This window comes from Egretta garzetta, unplaced genomic scaffold (genome assembly GCF_000687185.1).
Source record: "Egretta garzetta isolate BGI_Z169 unplaced genomic scaffold, ASM68718v1 scaffold792, whole genome shotgun sequence".
Classification (NCBI taxonomy): Eukaryota; Metazoa; Chordata; class Aves; order Pelecaniformes; family Ardeidae; genus Egretta; species Egretta garzetta.
Window position 1 is genome coordinate 820,014 of NW_009258950.1, and position 889 is coordinate 820,902.

General features: G+C 58.5%; 1 protein-coding gene across 1 annotated transcript in view; it reads left to right on the top strand.

Annotated features, from left to right (window-relative positions):
- Window positions 1-310: 310 nt before the first annotated feature.
- The window catches only part of HMGA2 (high mobility group AT-hook 2), a 13,544-nt gene continuing 12,965 nt past the window's right edge, over window positions 311-889 (top strand). Inside the window, exon 1 of the mRNA XM_009634309.2 lies at window positions 311-421. Coding sequence (XP_009632604.2) covers window positions 311-421 — 111 coding nt within the window. The remainder of the gene's footprint in view (window positions 422-889) is intronic.

Consider the following 889-nt stretch of genomic DNA (forward strand, 5'->3'; position numbering starts at 1 on the left):
CTCTGCCTTTTCTTCTTCTTCTTTTTTTTTTTTTTTTCCTACCTCCCCTCTTTTGAATTGCTTCATGTTACTAACCATTCCTAAATTGTAAGAGAGATTCATTCCCCCTCCTCTTCCACCACCACCAGCACCACTACCACCATCACCTCCTCCTCCTCCTCCTCCCCTTCTCTTCTCCTTTTTGGCAGCACCAGGACGTCCGGTGTGGTGGTGGCAGCGAGCAGCAAAAGCAGCGAGAGCTCGTTTTGATTCCCCCCCCTTCCAAGGTGCTTTGGAGAGACTGGTTTAAGGCTGAGCGGCAGAAGTCACGATGAGTGCACAAGGTGAGGGACCCGGTCAGCCTTCCACTGCTGCCCAGGAGCAACCTGCAACCGCAGAGCCTCAGAAGAGAGGACGAGGCAGACCCAGGAAGCAACCACAAGTCAGTATCGTATAGATACGTAGAGCCGCAGATCTATAGTATTATAGGCATGTACGTGTACGTATTCTGCTGCAAGCGAAGGCGTCCTGGAGCCGGGGCGGGGGGCTTTGTTGTGCGCTGCTTCCCGGCGAGGCGGAGCAGCGGCGCAGCGAGGGGCTTCGCCGGGCGCCCCGGCGGGGGGACCCCAGCAGCGCGGCTCCGACCAACCAGCGCTCGCTGGGTCATTTCGAGCTGATTTTGAAACTGAGAAAGCCAGGAGCGGGGAACGGGGCTCTCCCGGCTCCCTCCTCTCTCAGCCCTTGCAGTGTCTCAAGCTGCGTGTGCGTGCGTGTGTGCGTGTGTCGGGTCCCACCGGGGGCTGCTGCCGCCCCCGATCTTGACCAGCCCAGCCCCTGACTGCCCCTAAGATCCTGGGGTTGGGGGAGAGGAGGGTGTCTAGGAAAGTCGCATAGGTTTTTTCGCTTTGCT